Source organism: Pteropus medius, unplaced genomic scaffold (assembly GCF_902729225.1).
Source record: "Pteropus medius unplaced genomic scaffold, Ma_sr-lr_union100, whole genome shotgun sequence".
In the NCBI taxonomy this organism is placed as follows: Eukaryota; Metazoa; Chordata; class Mammalia; order Chiroptera; family Pteropodidae; genus Pteropus; species Pteropus medius.
In genome coordinates, this window is record NW_024345600.1 from 5,777,844 (window position 1) to 5,799,900 (window position 22,057).

At 32.6% G+C, this 22,057-nt stretch overlaps 1 protein-coding gene across 2 annotated transcripts; it reads left to right on the forward strand.

The window, feature by feature from the left end:
* The first annotated feature begins 3,994 nt into the window (after positions 1–3,994).
* Positions 3,995–21,984, forward strand: LOC120611715 (C-type lectin domain family 9 member A). Of its 2 annotated transcripts, XM_039874296.1 has the most exons (12): positions 3,995–4,242; positions 4,846–4,944; positions 5,823–5,942; positions 6,099–6,250; positions 8,383–8,489; positions 9,576–9,652; positions 12,786–12,917; positions 14,373–14,453; positions 18,681–18,827; positions 19,414–19,565; positions 20,777–20,898; positions 21,545–21,984. In XM_039874296.1, the coding sequence occupies exons 1-12, from the start codon at positions 4,179–4,181 to the stop codon at positions 21,675–21,677; spliced, it is 1,386 nt and encodes a 461-aa protein (XP_039730230.1). In that variant the 5' UTR covers positions 3,995–4,178; the 3' UTR covers positions 21,678–21,984. The 2 variants fall into 2 exon arrangements, with proteins under 2 accessions (XP_039730230.1, XP_039730231.1); XM_039874297.1 differs by lacking the exon at positions 4,846–4,944 and having other exon boundaries at positions 3,997–4,242.
* Positions 21,985–22,057: the final 73 nt, after the last annotated feature.

Genomic DNA, 22,057 nt, shown 5'->3' on the forward strand with positions numbered 1-22,057 from the left:
CGTTTGTTTGTTTGTTATTTGTTTTTGTTTTCCTTCACTACCTAATCCTGATTTCTCTTTGTTTGATTTCAAATTGCTGCTGTGCCCCAGAGTTCAGTACTTGATCTTTTATCTTCTGTTTATATTCATCCCTGGATGAGCTTTTCTAGATTCATATCTCAAAGTAACAACGATATACCAATGACCTCCAAATGTACATCTCTATTGATCTCTAGGCCCACATAGCTGACTGGAGACTTGGCATATTTATTTAGATATGTTATTGGATTTCCAAACTTAACACATTAAAAAAAAACCAAAAAACAATACTTTCCCAATATATTTCATTCTATGCTTTCCTATTTCAGTAAATAAAAACGTCATATTTACAGTTTCTCAGCCAAAATTTAGAATCAACTTTGACTTTTCTTGCTGCTCTCACAAATGTTAAAAACATCAGAAAATACTATTTGTTGCAAAATAAAAAATAGGAGAAGACCAGAATTAAATATAGAAATATTGTTGATTTAGGATACATTGAAAGAAATATTGAGTTTGCATGATAGGAAGTTATATTCTCGTTTGGTTACTCAATGACCGTTTCATTCCCGCAGATTATGTGCATTTCAGAGAACAGTTTAAAAGAATAGCATGTATTAGATAGTACCCAGAGAATGCCTGAAGGGGAATTAATTCAAAATTATTTGCAAAAAGGGATGAAGACAAGTGAAAGTTAAATTTGGAGACATCAAAGACCTAAAGAAAATAAAATAAAAGCAGAAAGAAAAAAACTGGCCACAAGGAGGAGCCAGAGGATGAATATAGCATGAAATCTATTTTGAAATGTATATTCATCCAATCAGGATAATAAAATATCTTGATGGAAATAAAGGGCTATAAAGACAGACTGATTGATTCAAATTTTGCATTCAACGTTTACTTGTCCTGTGACTTTTGACAAGTTTCTTAATCTCTATGCTTTATTTTTCTTAGTAAAACGGGCATAAGGATAATACTCACCACAAAGGTGATTAATACAAGCATAGAGAAGCATTAATAGTAGTAGGCATCACTGTTATTATATCAGAATTAGGCTTAAATTATTTTGGATGATCTTAAAAATAGAAGAAACTTGTGCAATTCCCTAAGCACTTCTAGTAAAAGTTAAACAAACCAATTCAAATGAGCACAATCAGGGCCTGCCCTAAGACTGACCACAAAAGATCTAATACAGAATATTTTTTCCTTTATAGCATTTATCATGATCTGAAATTACCTTGCTTTTTATTTTCTTTGCTTCTTTGCTATCTGTGTTCACCATCCTCCACTAGAATATAAGCTCAATAAGAGCACAATTCTTGTATATTTTGTTTATCACTTGATCTCCAGAATAGAGAATAGTGCTTGAAATATAAATAGTGATCAATAAATGTATGTTCTAATAATTGATTTATTAATTGTGCCTGCCATGTAAGTTTTATAGCAGTTTTAATTGGACACCTTATATTCAAATATGCTACAGCATGACTCTTCAGTTTAAATATGCTTGATCAATTCACTTGCCCTTGATCACATTATACTCAAACTTGCATAGCTTTGTTCAGATGTTTGCCCTGCCTGATAAACATTCCTTTTCTCTCTCTCTTCTTATGCAATTTTTGTCTTTCCTTTGAGTCGTATATATTCCATTTGATTACTATTTAACTCGTTTACTTACAGATGTTTGGTATGCATGTGCATGATAAACTTCTCAGTGTTATGGATGAAGTCTAACACATGCTTTTCCTTCATTTTTCTCTACAATGTGAAACAAAATGCTCTGCCACAGTCACTGTCTGATAGTTATTCATTGTTTAGTTCACTAACTTTTAACAAAGCTTATTTTCCTTTTCAGTCCACATGTTTAAGCTTTCTGAAAATAAAAATAATAATTATGCCTTTTTCATAAAAGGCTAGGACAGGAAATCCTAGCTTTTTCCAAAAATAAACAGTTTATAATGTGTGTAAGAGGTTAGTAAGTAAAATGTGAACCAACAAATTTAATGCTGAGGACTGAGAGCGAGAACAGGATACCACCAATGAAAAGGATTAGCTTAAAGGTGACGTACATTAAAAGGTATATAAAAAGATATTACAACTGTAAAATGCTCAATTCCTTTCTATATATATATTTTTTAGTTTAGAGACATTATTATAGCATTCAACATTATTTTATTTTTGTCTTAGTTTTTTACAGATTCACTAGCCATCAATATACATTGATCAATCTTATCCACAATGTTATGCATTCCATATTTCTTTTCTTATTGTATCTACAACTTATCATTGTGATCCTAATGTCTTTTACTCATTCTTCAGCTATAAACATAGAAAACGGAGTGTGGACAATGCCTAAATTTAAAATTTACTATGGTGGAAAGAACTTGGAAACTCGGTAGATGGTACTGCTTTTTACAAGAATAGAAGAGTCCCAAGATTCCTTAAATTTCTCTTTTGCATGTGTAATATTAGATTGAAAATGCCCATTGTACATGTATTCATTCATTCATTCATTCATTCACCAATGTCTATTGGATGGTAACTGTATCTCAGTCACTATTTTAGAGTCATTGAATATATTCTTGAGGGAATAAATAACAAAAATTTAAATGTTTAAGAAGACTCTCTGTGTGTCAGACAGTTATAAATGCTACAGAAAAGAGTGAAGCAAGAAAGAGGTACAAGAATGTGAGCTGCTGTGTGGTGGGGTGAGGGAAGTTGTCCTAAATATTAAAATAAAGGTTAAGTAGCAAAAATCTGAAATTCCGTTCTCCATAAAGACTAGTATCATAACTTTTTCCTTGAATACTCATCATCAATTTCAGTGTCTAAAACATAATAAACATTAATTAACTATCTGCTTTAAAATAAAAGAGGTAATTTATGTAAAAGTGCCTCTTAATTTCTAAAATAGTAAATAAATAAATAAAGGTTTTTTATTCCAAATTTAAACTCATAGGCTATTAGGAATAAGAACTTTCTTTTTTCAGATTTTTTTTCTAGTTTCCTGAACCAGAAAAAGAGGGAGCAATAAAATATGCAAGCACAATTAAAATTAGTCAATAATATGCCTTGAAGAATGATGAAGAGATATTTAGCAAATCCTCTGTATTTTGGAAAAGAGAAAAGAAAAGCTCGTTATATCTATTTTTTCCCCTACAGTTCTCTGCTTGTTGCTTAACTTCTATCTATCGGCTATGCAGAGGGAGAAAGCAGAATCAGAAGCTATCAGAAGTGCCTTTGATCTGGGAATCTCTGTACTCACCTAGCACGTTTCTAACACCACAAAGCCATTCTTGGGGGAATGCAAATAAAGGCACATATATATTTATGAAACACAGATCTAGATATCACACCAACAATCTGTGGTTAGAATTATCAAACACCCAAAAACCAATATGAATTACAATCCAGAGACTAAGATACAGCAAGTTAATATCATCTGAGGCTTAGTGTTAGCCATTTCAGCTTTACCTAGAAGACAATACACCAAGTCCCAAACCATATTATTTCACTTTATGTGATTATTCTCTTTGGTGCCTAACCCTAAGCAATATGCCTTGTGTGGAGTCCTCAAATTTTTGAAGAATTTGATTTATGAAAAATGCAAGCATTTCGTTGAATTCTAGGTCATAGTTAGGAATGGTGCCTCCTAATATAAGACCATGAAACATCTAGGTTAGCTCATATTAGATCAAATTATGTTAGAATTTCTCCTCATAATGGGATAGACTACATTTGTTAATGTTTTACCACTGAATTTTCGACAGAATCGGTTCATTTAAACAATATGATTTAGACTCTGCTAGTATTAAGATGAAGCATGAACTTTTGTTCTCTGAAAGGATACGCAGGATGAAATAGTCCTTCATTCAGAGTTGAGGATAAGGAAACAGGAAACAAATGTATCTACTCCTTTACCACAAGTTATTATTTTTGTGTTTTTATATTCAAGGTTTGTGTATCTCCAAGCAGTTATAAAAGGGCTTCCTGGAAAAACACACACATACACACCCCCCAAAAACATATGCCCCAACTCATGGCTCCACCTTACCAGAGAGAGGAGTATCACAGACTGACAGAAAATGAAATCATAAAAGTGGATACTACATTTTGCAAAGTCATTGAACCCTGAGCTCTCTTGCAGTGCAAAGAAAGCCATGCAGGATGAAGATGGATATATCACCTTAAATATTAAAACTCGAAAGCCGGGTCTCACCTCAGGTAAGATGGTCAGAGTCAGAAATTTGAAAATTAATTATTAAAGTGGGTCAACCTTAGTTTCCTTTTAAAAAAAAAACTTGATAATATGTATAGTTTTATTTTATTTTCCTGAATGAACTTTTTCTATAGCATTTGAGTAGTATCTACATAGGGTCAGATAAACTTATTTAGATACAAACAGGGAACATTACTTTAGGCTTATAGAGTTTAATGCTAAAGGGAATAGAAAGCAAGGCCATAAGGGGAAAGAATGTTGGAAAACCCCATTTTTTAAATATATCACCAAATGGGTGTGATTCTCCAGGTCCTGCTCATTAAAGCAATTATTTATGGGGGTGGCCACAAAACAAAACAAACACACAAGATCTTAATAACTAGTTATATTTAGACTCAGAGAGAAGTCCTCTTAAGATGGGGATGGATGTGTGGAATGGGAGTGGGTTGTGATTACTGTTGATAATCACCAAGGGAACATTGACAGGATCTGCCAATGATACTGTTTATATCACTTAAAAAATCCTGAGTTAGAAAGGCCAAGAATGATACTGCCTCATAACTATACCATGTTGCCTGCCCCCTGACATCTTTATTGTATGCCCACAGTTGACCCTGCTTCCTCATCTTTGTGGCGTGTGATAGCTTTGATTTTGCTGATCTTGTGCATCGGGCTGGTTGTTGGGTTGGTGGCTCTGGGGATTATGTGTAAGTATTGACTCATTTCGTGTGAGGACGATAACACCTAAGAGTCTTGGTGCATGCCACTAAGCTTAATTGTCACTATTTTTGTTACTCTTCTAATCATCCTATACATAACTTCCAAGATATTTTCAATAAAGAACTCTGATATTTTTCTTCTGATTAAAATCTTTTATATTTTTTATTAATTAAAAATTATTTTCAAGAATTTTCAACTAGTCTAAGTTATTCTTCAGCACATATCCACACTATCTTTTGAAACTTTTTTTTCTCCCTATCCCTCATATCTTAAGATCCAGCCAAAATGGAGTGTTCTGTTTTGCAAATTAATCCTATGTCCCTCTGCCTAAGATTTTGCTCATTCTATTCCCTCTTCTTAAAATATCCTTCTTCCTATTTTTTTAATGAATGTATTTGCTTCCACTAAGAGATAAATTGTATCTCACCTAATTTATAAATATTTTTCTTCCTATATATCTAAAAGCCCCCCAATGTCACCTTATCATCTGTGTAGTTCATTTTTTCATAAGATATTTTATAATCTTTTATTCATCATTTTTTATTTACCTGAATATCACAATACTTTCAGCATGAAGAAATCAATATTTATTTTTCAAAGAATGGATATTTTGGTATTATATGAAAAACAAAATAACAGGTCATTGTTTAATGAAATCTGCTTAGAAATCTGTATTTAAGGAAACCAAAACAACTGCTTTGGGCAGGCGATTGGAATCTCCTTATTTGTGACTGTTTCCTTCAAATAGTTCATTTATTCTTTTGGATAAACCTCAGTAATTCTAGAGAAATTAAAGTTTATTGAAAGGCCTTTACATTACCTTAATTATCTTGATTATAAAATATTAACTAATTTTTACATCTAGTTGTCATACAGCAAAACTACCTACAAGTCAAGAATAAAAATATCTCAGAAACTCTGCAACAATTAGCCAACCAGCTCTGTCAAGATTTAATAAAACATTCAGAACAAAAGGATAACTTTAGTAAGTATGGCTTGGTAAACTTTTCATTTCCCCCACCCTGGATGTATTTCTGTGATGCTATCTGTGGGAAATCTTGAGAACTATGGGAAACACTGAATCTATGAAAAAAAGTAATTCCAAAACAAAAAAGATTCCTATGCTTGATTTCTCCTTAAGACCATAAGTGCAGCCCATGTGACACCAATTGGAGATATTATGGAGATAGTTGCTATGGATTTTTCAGGCACAACTTAACTTGGGAAGAGAGTAAGCAGTACTGTACCAACATAAATGCTACTCTACTGAAGATCGCCAGCCAGAACATTCTGGTAAGGAGATTCCTGTGTCAAATATTTTGAAATAATGAGAAAAATCTCAAGTGAAACATTTGACTTAAAAAATTTTTTTTTCTCATTCTTCCTCATTTGTGCTAATCTGAGAACCTTATCAAGCTCAGTAACAACTACATTTGAGAGTAGGAAGTGGTGAAATAAGACTACTAAGATTTTGAGTTCTGGTCTTATCTCTAAAGTCATCTAACCTTTTTTAGCTTCTTTAACTCTATTTGCTAATTCATAAAGAATCTGAAAGGGTAAAGAAACTCAATATGACTGTAAAATATAAACAACAGTGTTATCCTAAAATTATATGCTTCTTAGTTTCTGCTAAATTATAGACAACTGAACAAATCGTAATGCAAACTCCATCTTTTCATAGGCTCTCCCAAACAGTTTGGGGAGTAATTTCATTTGCAAAACACACAGGATTTAAGTTGAAAATTTTCTGTTAAACATGTCTTCTCTTCCACACTTCCCGTTTTGACAGCCTCTAACAAAGGCTATAATTTCAAACAAAATATGTCCACATTCACACTCTATTATTTAATGTAGCTTTTCTTTTCATGAATCCTGGGTTCTGGCAAGAAACTAAGCCTTGGAGTCTCCCTTCTACCCAGTAACAGGTTTATCAAAACATATTTTTCTTAAGGCAAAAATTCTTTATGGTATTTATTCTATAATTTCTAGTATAGTAATCATTTACTTTTTTGTACATTACAATAAAAACATACAAATGGGAATAGAAGATCAGGATTGGGGCTGTGTGCAGATAGAAATTCAACAGAGTTTAAATATTCAAGCCAGTCATATTCTACACAATTGATATAGTTGATCAGCAAAATTGACTTATAATTTCTTGAGAGCTGAAGTACATAGTAGTGTACTAGACGTGAGGAGATCAGCCTAGTGGCATTCATGATCATTTTGTGCCCTCTTATTTTAACTTGCTGTACCATCTACTTACTATTTTTGTAGGCTCAGATTCATAGAGACTATATTTAGATAAATAAAATTTTCTTTCCAATCAGACAAAATAAGTGTGTGCCCTAAAGTCTCAATTCCAGTACAAAGAGATTAATTGGAGACATATAAATACCTCTTGAATCTTATTATTTTAAGCTGATGCCAGGCTGGATATTTATAACTAAAAGAGGAAGTAACATAATTTTTGAGAAATAAAGTTATATTTCAGGCAGAATTTCAGATAGAATATTACTTCCTATAATGAAGTATGTAATGTGGCTGTATTTTAAGGAAAAGAACAGGAATTCACTGAAAGGTGACTAGTGGCTCAAGCTTTAAGAAATAAGCAGTCCTAAGTGACTTTCTCTTTATGAAATGCCATTCTGTGTCTCACATGTCTGTTTAGAAGCTCTAGTTTTTTCTTATTTGCTAAAAATGTACTCTCATCTATCTGTTTTTCTGGGAAGTATGAGAATATATGAACATTTGACCTCCATTTGATTTTGTTACCCATAGATTGATTGATTGACTGATTAATTCATCTATTAATTTGACAAATATGTATTGGAACTATTTCAGGCCTAAAACTACGCAATTAATAAAACATATGAAAATTCCTAAGTAGAAAATGGTAAATCAGAAAAAGTAGATGTATGTTATTTGTAAATCCCTTTGAAAAAGACATCCAATAATTTTATTTTACCCAACCAAACACAATAAATTAATACTTCTAATGCAAAATTTTGTAGGCAAACTAAATAATGAATCAAAGGTAATAGAGGTTAAATCTAGGAAATATAAAGTTTCGCCAATAATGTATTTCTTTTTCATTTTTCTTCTCTATTTGTTTACCATTTATCTCATTTAAGAGCCATATTTGGTACTCTAATCTTCAATTGGTGGAAAATAAACATATATGGAGATTAAAATATCAGCTATTTTGTGTATAATTTAGTTCCTGTGTTCTATGAATATTTTTAAATTCTAAAACAAGTGACCTTGGTACAATCTAAATAGCAAATATAATTGATTACTATTAATATAGACACATAATCTAACTTGTTGTTTTGGTCCTTGGTCTTATAATGAAGCTTTGTCTTTATGTTTTTAAAGAACTGTGGGAGCATTCTGACCATTATATTTATTTGTGTTTGCAATAGGAATATATCAAATCCAGGACTGGATTAATTCGTTGGGTTGGATTGTCCCGCCAGAACTCAAATGAGATCTGGACATGGGAAGATGGCTCAGTTCCCCCCCAAGATATGTAAGTCACTGGAAACTCAGAATACAAGACATAACTAGCAGTTTTTATTCTTGAGATGTTCTATTCTCTTGAATGCAAGTTAGTAAATAGTTGAGAGGCAGCTCTATACCCTATAAGCAGATGTTCATCCTAATGAGAGAACACCAGCAATAAGACAATTCTACTTTCCCTACTATCCCATTCTTTTGCTCTTTATCTAAGTCATAACCCACCTCTATTCTCAATACTTTTTCTCATTCATTTCTACCCTCACTGTTGGAACATTTTATATGTTTGTGGGTTTTTTTTTTTAGCTTAATCTGATTCTCTTCACATATTTTTAGAACAAATTATCATTATTGTATCGTTGAAAGTTGCTACTTTGCAGATTCTTTCGACTTTTCAGTAGTATTTTACCTACTCTTCCCCTTAAGAGTCTCCGAGAATCAGGTGCAACATCATTCACAAGGTGATTCTAATGTTCATGTTATAAAGCTCCATCCTTCTACAGACAATCCAGGCACATAGTAGGTATCCCATAGATATCTGGTGAATGTGTTATCAGTGTAGCAGAGAATATAAACATATTAACGGGCAACTACAATACAGTGTACTGCCTTATATCTGCTACCCTATAACATAAATCTTTATTTCAAAAATATTTAATCAGCTTACTTTCCCTTGAGCTCATTTCCAGCATGTGAAGCTACTTTTCCTACAGGGTTCTCCTATCTTCCCGCCTCTGCTGATCTAAATACTACCCTTCCTTCAAGGCAGAACTAACATATTATCTTCTATGAAAAGATGAGAAGATAGAGTCTCTGCCATCTTTTCAGATCCCTATCCATCTCTTCCTAAGGATTACGACTGTAACTACCGTTTACTTGCTGCTTAATCTTATGTCACATTGAATTACTACTGAGCTATTCAAATGCATATACTTTATACTCCCTAGCATACTGAAAGTTCCTTGATGGTCTGAATGTTGTTTTTAACTTCCCCCCCAATAATTTTTGTCTCTACCTTATGCAACAAAATATTATACATGGAGTTTAATGTTGAATATTTAGTTTTCAAAGAAACTCATTCTACCTTTTTCGTTCACAGGTTTGCGCTTTCTGGAAATGGAAGAGAAAATATGAATTGTGCTTATTTTCATAATGGGAAAATTTACCCTACCTTCTGTAAGAATAAACATTATTTAATGTGTGAGAGAAAGGCAGGGATGGCAAAGGTAGATGAATTGCTTTAAAGCAAAGAGATGGGCAGGATGTCACAGATGAGTATTTGGCTATACAATAAAAGATCTGGATAAAGGAATCACTAGCCATAAAATTGCTTTTTTTTCACTTATTCCTCTTGGAGTCATCTTTACATTATCTTTTCTACCAAGACCACTTAGTCTCTTTTTTATACATACAGAAGCCAGTCTGTGAATTGATCATTTGTTTCCCAGTTATTCTGTTTCCATAGATTTTCTTCTTGTCTTCCATTCCTAATTATCTCAACATAGTTTGACTCACTGTATCTTCAGACATAAACATATACATTTTAAATTGGAACAAGAAAGGTTAGGGCTTAATTGACTTAAGCTGTGCAAAATATGTAAGTTTGAAAGATAGCATAAGATAGTGGAAAGAATACTAAACTTGAAATCAGTAGAATAATTTAGATGATGAGCACACTTAACTAAAGTACAGATATGGACCAGTCAAGTAGCCACTTTAACTTCCATTGTTTCATAGTAAAAATAAGATAACACACATCTTGTATACCTTACAGCTCTGCAACCTAAAATAAATCTTCAGAATATTAACTATATCAGAAACTCCATGAAGGCAAACATCATGACTTTCCTATTTGTTATTCTTTGCCCAACACCAAGCACAGTTTCTAGCTTCCCAATGTGTGAGATAGTTTTATGGAAAGTGGTGCAGTCAGTAAAATACTATATAAATATAATTTCAATTTCAAGTCTACCTCTTGTCAGACTCAACAGCAGTAATTTCCCATGGGAGGAAAAAACAGTAAAGTTTGTAAAAAACCTGATGGGTTTTGAAAATGAGTAAATGTTTCGTAACAAGGCCCAAAGGCTAGTAGACAGAACAGCAAATAAAAATATTTTATCTAGTTCTTTTCCTGACAGTTCTATGTTTGGTTTTTGCTGAGTAACTCATGAAGTATTTATAGATATGTGGAGAGGCACCCTTTAACAGGATAACAGGCAAAAATTGTATATCCTTCCCACCCACAGCTTCCCTGAGGGTCTCATTCTTCTTAAATTTGTGGTAATAAAATTTATGAACATGATTCTCAAACATCTCAACTGAAGTGTTTGTTAAAACACTAGACGTTTTAATACAAATAGTTATGGTACTCAGTTGAGGGCTGAGGAGACACAGAGTCCTGTGTTTTTAATAAGGATCCTTAGTTGATTCTGATACAAGTCATCTTTAATAATGGTAGTATGATTAAAAACATCAAAAGTAATACAAGTAACCTATTAATTTTTACTGGGAATGCCCAATGCTTCCCCAAAGAAATTTATTAGAGAATATACTGTATTTGGGAAAAGTAGGTCTTTCTGACCCTGATGTTTAGTGCTGATAAAATTTGAGAGATTCTGGAAATTAATGACAACACAGTGGACTTCCGTACCTGTGTTCCCGACATTAGTCTAAATGCTCATTTGGTATGCTTATGGTTTCTTCCTCTTCTTCTCCTCAAGATAGAAACAATTCCATTGAGTAAGTCATGTTATTTTTCACATCAGAATCTCAGGTCATATGAAAGTCATATAAATATTTGACAAATTTCCTGGATATTCTTCATTAGCCTCTTGAAATTCTCTTAGCCTCACTCTGTGCATTGGGAGACAGAACTCAAATGAACAACATTATCTGAGCAAACACAGCCTCTGGCTTCCAGTCAATTCAACTATTGGGGGAGTGCTAGCAGTGATTAGAGGATGAAAGGAGAGAACAGTCAAGGTGTTTATTCCTCCGGCTCTCTCCCTACCATTTTATGATTTGGCAAAAGCTACATGTCCTCTATCTTAGGCCAGGGCCCCTGTCAGACAGGTTTCAAAGTTCCAACAAATGCCCTTCCCTTAATGCTTCAGGCCTACAAGTAATAACAGCTTCCCAATGCATCTTTCCCTACGCTTTTTTGCTTCCCTTAAGCTTTCTCCAAACTTTATAAATAAGATCTTTATTAAATGCCCTTAGATTACCCTTGAGTGCCATTTATTTTCTTCTATTACAGAGATCTGTGATTGATCCAGCAAGACACTGAAATAAAAAAGAACATTGCAATTTTGCAGATTGTTGGGGTTTGCAGACTGTAAATTACTGAGATATGACCTTTGGCCATAAAGACAAATGGCCAATGATAATTAAAATATCAGATTTCTCAATACCAGCACAATAGTCATAGGATGTGGCCAACATGACCATCTATCCACTAAATAATTCATGCTTCTGTTCTAGAGTTAAGTTGTCATAGAAAGTTTGCTAGTTAAACAAAAATGTTTATCAGGCTCAACCTTTAGGTCCAAACAAGGGCATTACATCAGTGGATATGGATGTGATAGAAGTTATGGCTTTCAAGAAGCAGGTATGGATTTGCCACCTTTTCTTTTCCTTTCCAGTGGCTTGAAGTAGAGGACTTTAATGTCTCTAAATAGAGACGGAGCCCACAGCCCATTTGGAGGAAAACTCCCCACTAACTAGGATTAATGAAGATAAAATATTATGTGAGCAAGAAAGACAATTTTATTGTGTTAAATGACTAATATTTTGAAGTTTACTTGTCACAACAACTGCATTAGCCTCACTACTGCAGTGTGTAAATTTATTTTAGAGATGCAATCCCTTTTTAACTCTTTTGTTTAAAGATACACAGTGATCTACAACTCCCTACATCCTGGTTTGCCCAACAGGAGCTATCTTCGTATCTTTGCTACCCAGGTGATCCCCATGTTTCATGTCCAATACCAAATATAAGTGCAGTCTTTGCACTTCTTTTCTTTCTGTTTTAAAGTAGTCCAGTGCATTCACCTTCAATATTTACTACATTTTAGAAGCCAGAGCAATAACATGTTCTATTATCGGCCATTTTGAATTTGGTTCCTTTCTCATTTCCTTCTTTAACAAGTTGTGCTTTGGCTTAAACTTCATAAACTTCTACTTTCTAGATGAACATGCATTTATTCTATTCCTTAAACTTAATATATTTTCTCACCGGTGTGAAAAAGTAGCCAATTTCGGTTCTTTCACCAACGTACTCCTGACTACAAAAGGAGTTATTTTTTCTCAGCCGTTCGTGTGGACTGTCTGACCTATCAAAGTATCTCAGATATGCAGGAGGAAGAAGTATACACATCCCTTCAATGGGATACTCCACCACCAAACCTTTACCAGAAACATCTATCTTCCACCAAATATTCAGGTAACCAGTTCAATTATTTAGTTGAATACTTTGCAGTTTATATCTAATGAACCTAGGTGATTTTTCTAATGAGGTAATCCATTTAAAGGTATGATAATGTACTTGATACGCTAACATTAAAAAATGAAGTGCAAGAGGGGTAAGTAAAGGTGAAAAAGAAAAGAGCAATGGACTTGACGAATATGTAGTATTTTCTCTCTCCTCACTCTCTCTCTCTTTCTATCTCTCTCTCTCCCCCCAAAGAATTCCCAGATTTGCAAAATAAGTAAAAAATACATTTTTTTAATTATTTCAGTTTCTGCATAAAACACTCCTTTGCAATTTATCTGCTAAATATTAAGAAAAAAAGGAAAATATAGGTTGAAAAACTGGCAAAATTTTATAAGCCTGAAGCTGTCTGCTATAGTAATCAGTTCTGTCTTTATTATTTAATATTTGTATTAGTTTCCTATTGTTGAGGTAACAAATTACCACAGACTTACAGCCTTAGTATAACACAAATTTATTATCTTATAATTCTAGAGATCAGTGGTCCAAAATGGGTCTCACTGGGCTGAGACCAAGGCATTCGCGGGGCTGCATTCCCTCCAGAGACTCTAGGGGAGAATCCATTCCCTTGTTCTTTCCAGTTTCTAGAGCTGCATCCTTGTTTTCCATGGCTCCTGGCTTCTTCTTCTACCTCCAAAGCCAATAGCATAATGTCTGCTTCTATCATCTTACTGCACTGTGTCCCTCTGATCTCCTCTCTCATTTATGAGGGCCCAGATAAAACAGGATAATATTCCCCTCTCAAGATCATTAACTTAATTACATCTTTAAAGTCTCTCTTGCCACATAATGGTAACATTTACAGGTTCCAGAGATTAGCGCATGGGCATCTTGAGCTGGGGTGTTATTCAGGTTATCATACTATCCTAAGGTAAATTTTATCCTTTTCTCTGATTAGTGTTAGGAATACAATAAGTCAAACATTCTTTACTTTTACTTCCAAAATAGTTACAAAATTTTCTGGAAAAAAATGTTCTTAATCTAAAATTATATCCTTAAAATGAAATATCTTTGCACCAGTCATGTTCAAGTGATACTGAAAAGAGATGAGGAGAATGTAATACAACATTTTTACTTTCAAAAATTAAAATTTGCTAACTGGTTTGCTATAATCTCTAAAATACGTTAGAAAAGAATACATATAACTCGTTTAGTAAGGTTGTGGCATCATATAAGGATAAGGGAAGTATACTATTAAATCCGTCCATTTTGACATTTTTTGCAAATTGAATATAATCCAAGTTATAACTTGTATTTCAGAGTTTGAGTTCTCTTTTTCCTGTTACCGTTACAAGGCCTCAGTGATTCTCTAGTTGGAATACCTTAAATCGATTCTTTCTTTTACTCAGTCTAGTCTTATCCTGGCCTTTTTCTAACTCAATTTCATTGTCCCTATTCCTTATTTAGGAACATGGTGTCTTGTGATGGTGATTTTATGTATCTTCTGCGTGGGCTCATTAGCAACTTCCATTTTCTTGGGCATCAAGTGTAAGTACAAAAGGATATCTTCAAAATAATTTATCTGTCTATGTGTATCATATAGTGCATATAGCTTTACATATAATTTTGTGTATATCATAATAAAATATCAATTTAAAAATGAATAAATAAATCAATAGAAACATCTAAATGCATGTAAATGATATAAAATATTGGCATCCTAATTTAAGTTATGGGATATTTATTTAATATAACTCTCTAAATACTTAGATGCTATTGATAACTTTTAATGTTCAAATGAATGGTGTTTAACTCAAATCTAATGCCATAGATATCTTTAGGGAAAATAATGCAAATAATTACTTATATTATGATGTTTGCAAATTATGTTAGCATGCCAAAGCATGCAATCTGAAAGGTTTCAGTATATGCTTTACCTTTTCTAATATGCATTTATTCTAAATTTGACTTAACTCATTATTTTAATAAGAGTTTTCACTTTATTTTAAGCAAGTTACAGTTTAATGTTTAATGCAAGCCTGAGAACTTATTTGGGTCATATTTAATCACATTTTTTATTCTTTTTAGTCCAAATTTGAAACATGTTTCTCTCTCTAGCAAATGAATTTTTTATAAGACATAATTACAGAGCTTCCAGTTCCAGAAAAAAGACTAAGCACCTTTATTATGACTCATGCTAGTACTAAGAAAAGTGCTTAGAGAGAGAGATGAAGGTCATTGCCTAGATAATTCTTCTTTCTTGTATACTTTGGCAAATCATGTCTCCATCCAGGAGGCATTAGATGGTGAGGGAGAATTATGAGTTCTGAAATGAGGAAGAGAAAGGTTCAGATTTGCTTCCATAAAGCATAGGATGCTTGACCTTTTTGCTGCTAGTTATGAATTCATTTTCCTGGTAGTTCTGAGAAGAATATTTTAATTATTCCTAGGAGCTCAAAAGATAGACAAGCTTACCTTGTCTATCTTCTCAAATAAAATTTCACAACCCTGCAACAAATGTTAGAACTTTCAGAAAGGTTTCCTTATCGCACCCTATCCTCCCTCTGTGTTTTATGAAAAAAAATTATTTAAATCAAATGCTGGTCTATTTTTTAAAGAAACCCACATTTAATATCTGTTTACAAAGCAAATACACTGAAAGCATATACAGAGCAGTCAATTAACATATAATAATCTAGTTTCTTCTGTAAAAACTGAGAACTGTTAATGTAATATTGCCAAATTCCATTTTAACTACAAGAATCCATATTTAACTGACATTGCAAATATCAAAAGGTATGGTTTAAGTACCAAATCTACATAACAAATTTCAATGTTATTTTATAAACTACTTGGGGTAAGAAAATAAAAGAAACTGCAAAGAACATTTTCAATTAAAAACAAGATTAACTGAAGATGCAACATTTTGAAGCAATATTTTCAAGTGAGTGGGATATAGAATTTGTTTTTTCTATAAAAATAAATTTATAGTCGCCAATCACCAATTATTATATAACCAAGAAGCATATAGTACATATTAAGGATGTTCATAAAAGCATACTCTACATTTTCCATGTTCTTAAAAACAACTTGCTGTCCAATGGATGCTTAATTTTGTCTTTTTCCCAGAGTAGTTCATGGAGTCTGTTTAGACAAACCAAGACAATCATGTTCTGAACAAACTGTGTTATCTTAAACTGTATTAATTAAATTTGACCCAGAAATCTCACTTTTGAAAAATTTGCCTGTAAATAAACCTGAGTGTGTAGCAATGGGAGAGAGATGAGATTGGGCAAAACTCAATGCCTATCATTAAGAGGCCATTTAAATCCATAATGATATATAAACACTATGGAAGACCATGAAGCAAGAAAGAGAAGGGTGAAGAAGAGAAGGAGAAGGAGTGATAAGAGTAAATGTAAGTAAAAGTAATTTCTTGCTTCCTTGTTATTATTTTGTAGTTTCCGTTTTTTTCTACTATATCACTTATATTAATTGACTTGCTGTTTTAAAAAAACTCTATAGTGCAAAATATTTTCTAAAACATCAGATTTTTTTGTTTTTACTAATTTTTTTTTTTATTTTCCTAACTTATCAATTAGGTAACACATATAATGTAACAAATACTTTCATTTTCTTCTTAAAAACAGTTTGTCTTATATTTTCCCAGTAATTATATTGTTTAATCTTTATTTTTCATTTGTTATAAATTGATTACAACCCAATACTAATAAAGATACAGCACGCTGCTTCCCACTTACAGGTAAACTAAAGAGAAGTCTCATTTCCCTTTCTCCAGTTTCTTTACAGTTTTATGTAGTACAAGCTTTTTATATAGTAATAAACAAAGCAATAGTAACCCCAAAAGTATAGTGTGAAAAAAATCATTAATAATTATAAAATCAGAAATTTTAGAATAAGAATTCAAATTCCTAAAAGGAATATTATTATTTTTCATTGTCTAATAGGATAAAATAAATAACACCACTGTCCTACACCCCACTCTGCTTAGATCCAGGCTCTTGCTAAGAAAGAAAATAAGCCGCTGGCAGCCCAGGTTGCTTGTCCTATCCACAGATGGATAGGCCATAAACATCTGCTTTCTCTAGTCTGTGGCTCTTGATTTTTAGCATTTCCTTGTCAGTAGCAATGTTGATGACTAAAACAGATCAGAATATGCAGATACGCAATTAAAATATTTTATTATGAATACTGACTTGACCAGTTAATGGGGAGATAAACAAAGCGTAGGAACAAATTGCTTTTTATACACAAACTTCCCCTTTATGACAATATTCTCTATTAGGAGCACAGCCAAATTGTACCCAAGTCAAAAGACAAATGATCCAAACGTAGTTGTAGCTCAAATCATACAAAAAGCTAACTTTACCAAAATGTAAGTGTACTAACAAAGTCAGTTAAACAAGATTAGTTGCTAAAGAAGACTCAAGACAGTGAGTCCTAAAATGACAGTGCTCACAAATCTACTTTAGTGCTAGAAGAGGATACAATTTAATAACAGTGTTTAGGTACCAATATGTATTACAAAAAGAGTTCTGGAGAGGCCAGGTGCAGGCAGGCACCTTTTCCTTCCCCTCTAAGTGTACTTTCAATTTCTCGGATCAAGAATCACTGATGGGTATACAGAGCACCTTGGTACCAGGGAGCCCAAAACAGCATCCTCCTGGGAATTTTTATATCTTGCTGATTACACAGGCATATTCCTGCAAGGTAACCAGCTTCGATAGCAGACTTCTCAGGGACTTTTTATAATCAGAGGAAAATTATCAATCATATGTCATCAATATATAGTGCTGACAAGTTATAATCTGGCCCAAATATCCTCAGACTGATGATTACAAAGCTACACTATTAAGCAATATGGCTAATCCTTGTCCAGAGGTCAATGTCCTGCAGGAACTTTTAAAACACTGCTCAGGCTGATTCCAGGCTTGCTTAAATTAACTCTCGCAACACAATGAGGATGTCATATAAAACAATAAAGAAAAGACTAGAAATCCATTGAAAAAATTATAAAGCATATAGTTATACACTTCATAGAAAAGGAAACACAGCATCAAATAGAAAGAGAAAAATGTAAATTCGAAAGATACCAAAATGACATTTTCAATAGCATATGTAGTGGATAATTTGAAAATATCTAATACGATTTAAGTGCATATAATCTTTGACCTAGCAACTTATCTGAAAAATATACTTACACAGTGTGAAATTATATATGATTAAGGTTCTTTATTACAGTATTTATTTCTTTAATATCAAATGATTATAAATAGCCTAAAAGTCAATGGAGAATGACTAAAATAAATTATGGTACATCCATACAATAGAATCCTATACAGTAGTAGTGAAAGAACGAGAAAGTGCTATATGTACTGATATAAAATTACATCTAAAATATATTTTAAGCGATAAAAGTTGCAAAATCATGTAAACAGATTGTTACTGTTTGTGTTCATTTGCTTGTAAAATTCAAAATATCTCTGGAAAAGTAAAAAAATAAAATTGGTAAGCCTGACTGCTTTAGGGACATGGAATTTGGTGAATAAGGACATGGGGGTGACAAAGAGGATGTCTGTTATGTATCCTTTGTAGTTTTTGATTCTTGAACAATGTAAATTCTAAACTAAAATTTAAAATAATACAATTTAAAGTCACAAAAATAATCCATAATTGGTAGTTGTCTTTAATCTGTTGAAGGATGACTTTGTTGTAAATTGTCAGGAATTTATTAGAAATGATTGTTATTTGAAGTGTTCCAGGTGTCTACTATTGCAAAGAAGCAGCAAGAAAATCTATTTCAACAGGACACAGCACTGTCGAACTTCACACAAGGGAAGGGAAACCGTGACCTCCAGATGGAATATTGCCAAAACTTGATGCAAAACTCTTTCAGTTTAGGTAACTGATATAAAAACAACTTTTCACAGTGTTGGTACAAATGTATGCACCAAATCCTCAAAGAAAACAGTGGCACATGTTTTATTCTTTGCAAAATTGTAGTCAGTATTTTATAATCTCAGAATTTAAACATCAATTTGAGTCTTTATTACATTATTTATTATGGTCTTATGACTCAGTTTGCCTAATGGGCCAGTACATTTCCAACTAGATTGGGTCAGTGAGATTGAGAGATATGAAACAATAAGAAAACAAATAAAGGCTATAAAATGTATAAATTTAAAGAAAGATTTATAAAAACAATAATCAGATCAATTATTATAGAAGAGGAATAATTTGGAAAAAGGTATTTCCAAATTAATTTTATCTTAAACTAATTCTTAGATACCTATTGAAGTTGAAAATGATTATATAAATCTTACTGTAGTCAGCCTCAGAGAAGCTAACACTTGTAAGTACTACAAAATATAAACCATTCGGTTAGAATGTTCAGCTTTACTGGGGATACTACAAAGGGTTCTTTTAAGGACATGTGCTTCTAATATTTTTACAATAACTTTAATAAAGTAAAATGTTTTATTCAAAGGCCACAACTGCAACCCTTGTCCAGACAACTGGATTCAGAATGGAGAAAGGTGTTACCATGTCTTTGAAACCTGGAAAATTTGGCAAATCAGTAAACAGGATTGTTTAAAGAAGGGCTCTAATCTTCTACAAATAGACAGCAAAGAAGAAATGGTAAATGCTGTTTTATGGTTTCATATCATTCTGAAAATACCCATGTTACCCATTAAAGCAAAGGACTTAGTAGATAGAATTCTTTAATAATCTATAACAGTAGCATATATGTTATAATGAAAGTTTAAAAGAGACCAAATAGGAATTAGTATAGTTTGTTTACCTTTAAATTAAAGAAACAAAACACAGAATGATTTTTCAAAAATCAGGAGAATATATTTATTCTCTGGCTTTTGTTAATCAAAAAGGGGAGGGGATAAGGGAAATACCACTTTGTGACATGTTAATCTACTCTAAGATATACATATACAATAATTATATATATATTTTAAATTTATTATTTCCAATGCTGTAGGGAAGTACAATAATCTATAACAATTTGGTAACTATCAAGGAAAAGTAGAAGTATAAACAAGTCATGAAATAGAGAAGTCTGTGAAAATAAGCGTTTGCTAAACATTAAACCTAGTTTACTAACATTTTAACAAATGAACAATAAGATGTTTTTCTGAAATCATTCTACTCATAAGTATGTGTGAAGTAGAATGCAGAGTTACACATTTCCGACCTTATTAAAAAGGTATGCCTACTATATTCAATAGTTAGTCGAAGCTCATTTTCACAAGAATAATGAGAGAACAATTTGTTAAAGATATGCAGTAGACCAAGGCAACTTGAAGTAACTTATTACAATTATGAGTTTACACTATTTTTTCTGTACAAATTTGGTAACAAAAGTTAATAATGTTTCTCTTAACAAAATATGCTTACAGTTAAGTTGCTTCTGGAATCTTCTAAACTATTTTTTGTATTGACGTATACTGACAAAAAATGATCTCTATGATCTACGATGTCAAAGATATTTTTACTTCTCCTGATAATGAAGCTTTCATATAACACTCTTTTTTTTTTGACAGACACTATCTGCCAGCCAAACTAAATCTGTTAAAACTGTTTTAATAGAAGATGCTTATTTTTCCCTTAGTCTTTGACACTGCATTGATCATATGGCATATGTAAAAAAAAAAAAAAGTCTATAAAAATGTATTTCTTCTTTTAAATTTTCTTTCTCTCTCTCTTTCTCTTCCTCCAGCTGCCAAATTCCTATTAATTTCTGTCTAGGCAAAATGGCACAGTTTATATTTCATGGTAGTTTGTTGTTTTGTTTTGTTTTTCCCCTTAGTTCATTATTCAGATCTTGTTTCTTATAGGACTTTATCACTGGCAGCCTGAGGATGATCAAAAGCGACTATGATTACTGGGTGGGGCTGTCTCAGGAAGAACTCGGCCAATCTTTGTTTTGGCAAGATGGCTCCTCCCCTTCTCCCAACCTGTAAGTGTTTACAGAAAAAATAGAAACATGAGAAAATTCAAATGTTCATTTTATTTTATACCTTAAATTTCCTCCAAGAGACATAGCCAGCATTATAATTTCATGGGCTTCTGATTGTAATCAAAACTGAGATAATTTAAGAGAAGCTTCATGGCTTCTAAACCTTCCTCCCGCTCAGACCCACTGCCATTATCCTCTAGAACATCCACATCAAAATCTGAAAGTCTGAATGAACAATATTATTTAATTTTCAAGTATATTTCTTTTGTATAATTTAGGGACTGGCGAGTGCTAAGGGAAAGAGATTATAGTCATTATTAAGCAATTTTCATATTAAGCTTTTTAGATAAAACTAGGAAGACTAATGAAAAGAATCAGGTGCCTTAGTATTTTAGGAATTAAAAGTCAAGAAAAAGATTCTAAAAAAAGCCTGTCTTTGTGGTGTTTTTTTAAAAATATATGGTTTGTTAAAATTATATTAACATTTTTATTGAGAGAAAACAGCTGTTATTGAAGAAGGAGGACAAAACCACTACAGGAGGGTGCCATGTTAAAACAAAGTAAAACAAACCCTCGTTTAGTTACCCAAGAGAACGTCACTATAAGCTCCCTACCTGACCTCAGATATACTGACTTGCCTCTTCAGGTTGTCAACACAGAGACCCCAATCAACTCACAAGCTCTGTGGATACCTCAGACACAAGTTCCTCTTTTTTGCTAACTGCACCATGTGGAAATATTTTATCTGTGAGAAGTATGTGTTAAAATCCTCTATTTGAAAGAAATCGTGCTCAAAGTCATCTATTGCAATAGCATTTGGAACAGATCATTGGAAAGCCTGCCACGAAATGACAAAGAGCAAATGCAGAAGACCAAAGTAAGGGCAAGAAAATTAGCTATCTGGGACTCAAAACTTATTTTTGCATTTGCACTGGGTAGTATTCTTCAATACTGATTTCAAATTGCCAAGAATACAATTAATTCAGAATTACAGAGTACAAAACTCTGAAGGATTGAGAACAAATTGAAGAAAAAGTATATCCATGTGTCGCTTTTTTTTTTTTTTTTTTTTTTTGTCTGAAGTTATAAACTCCACACAGAAATCTATAAGTCACTGGATGGGGGATGGGGGGAAGATATAGTACTAGCTGACTGATAT

Excerpts from the sequence above, each read along its gene's own strand:
- LOC120611715 (XM_039874296.1), top strand. The coding sequence starts at position 4,179 with ATGCAGGATGAAGATGGATATATCACCTTAAATATTAAAACTCGAAAG. Across the intron at positions 5,943-6,098 it reads AGAACAAAAGGATAACTTTA|ACCATAAGTGCAGCCCATGT; the intron begins GTAAGTATGGCT and ends TTTCTCCTTAAG. Across the intron at positions 20,899-21,544 it reads TCCTCCCCTTCTCCCAACCT|GTTGTCAACACAGAGACCCC; the intron begins GTAAGTGTTTAC and ends TTGCCTCTTCAG.